At 45.2% G+C, this 968-nt stretch overlaps 1 protein-coding gene across 1 annotated transcript in view; it reads left to right on the top strand.

Moving 5' to 3' along the window:
• sytl1 (synaptotagmin-like 1) overlaps window positions 1–968 on the top strand; it is a 7251-nt gene that overhangs the window by 2969 nt on the left and 3314 nt on the right. The window contains exons 5-6 of the mRNA XM_019859629.1: window positions 155–259; window positions 339–508. Coding sequence (XP_019715188.1) covers window positions 155–259; window positions 339–508 — 275 coding nt within the window. The remainder of the gene's footprint in view (window positions 1–154; window positions 260–338; window positions 509–968) is intronic.

The following is a 968-nucleotide window of genomic DNA, read 5'->3' as shown; positions in this document are numbered from 1 at the left end:
TATATATACACACACACACACCTGATGTGAAGGTGCTTTGACTAATTCTGAGTCAGAAAAAAAGTACCACCCACATTGTTCAAACCAGAATATTTTGTTGTGTGTGTGTGTGTGTGTGTGTGTGGGTGTGTGCGCGCGTGTGTGTGTGTTTTAGGAAGACCGTCGGCATTACAAAAGGGAATCTGTGTCTATGTGCAACATCCAGACTGATTCCGGACGTTCGCCTCTGCAAAAAAACAACTTTCATTCCAGTTATACGGTGCACGCACGCTTGATTGAGTTTAGGATGAGTCGGCCTGGATTGACGCAGGGTTTTTGCCCCCCCCCCCCGTGCGTAGCTGAGCGGTGGCATGATGAGTCTGTTCAGCTCGGGGGTCTTCGGCGTGGTGGAGGTGCGAGGCCGCCTGCAGTTCTCGCTGGCCTACGACGGCCACAAGGGGGAGCTCCGGGTCAAGGTGCACCGCTGCGAGGACATCTCAGCAGCGGCCGACGAGCACCGCTCCGATCCGTGAGTATTGCTGGGTGGCGAACCGTCAAGGCCATCAAACGTGATCAGAACTGCGAAAGTTACTTCCGAGGAAAATGTTCTTCTGTCTTAATTCCGTAGCATATTGTTTGGCTTTTTTTTTGGGCATGGAAGCGGTTATAAAGTTGCCTATATTAAAAGTTATGTTTCAATATTAAGATTTACTACAGGAAAAAAAAAGCGATGTTATGATAGAAATTAGATGTTTTTTTTAAAACAAGAAAGCTTGTCTTTTTTTTTTTTTTTTAAGAATTTATTCAACGTTGCATCACAATCACAGAGCAGATTTTAAACTCCACTTAGGTCGCTTAGTCATTGATTTCGGGCATGTGCTTTATTAGCGTGCCGCTCCACATTTTTTATTTTATTTTTCCTTCCATGAAACCTCATCATTTATTGCTCATTATTTTTTTGTGGCCGACACTTAAGCTCAGGCCGGTGC

Source organism: Hippocampus comes, unplaced genomic scaffold (assembly GCF_001891065.2).
Source record: "Hippocampus comes isolate QL1 unplaced genomic scaffold, H_comes_QL1_v1.1 scaffold148, whole genome shotgun sequence".
Taxonomy (NCBI): domain Eukaryota; kingdom Metazoa; phylum Chordata; class Actinopteri; order Syngnathiformes; family Syngnathidae; genus Hippocampus; species Hippocampus comes.
This window is presented reverse-complemented; position numbering and strand designations above follow the sequence as displayed.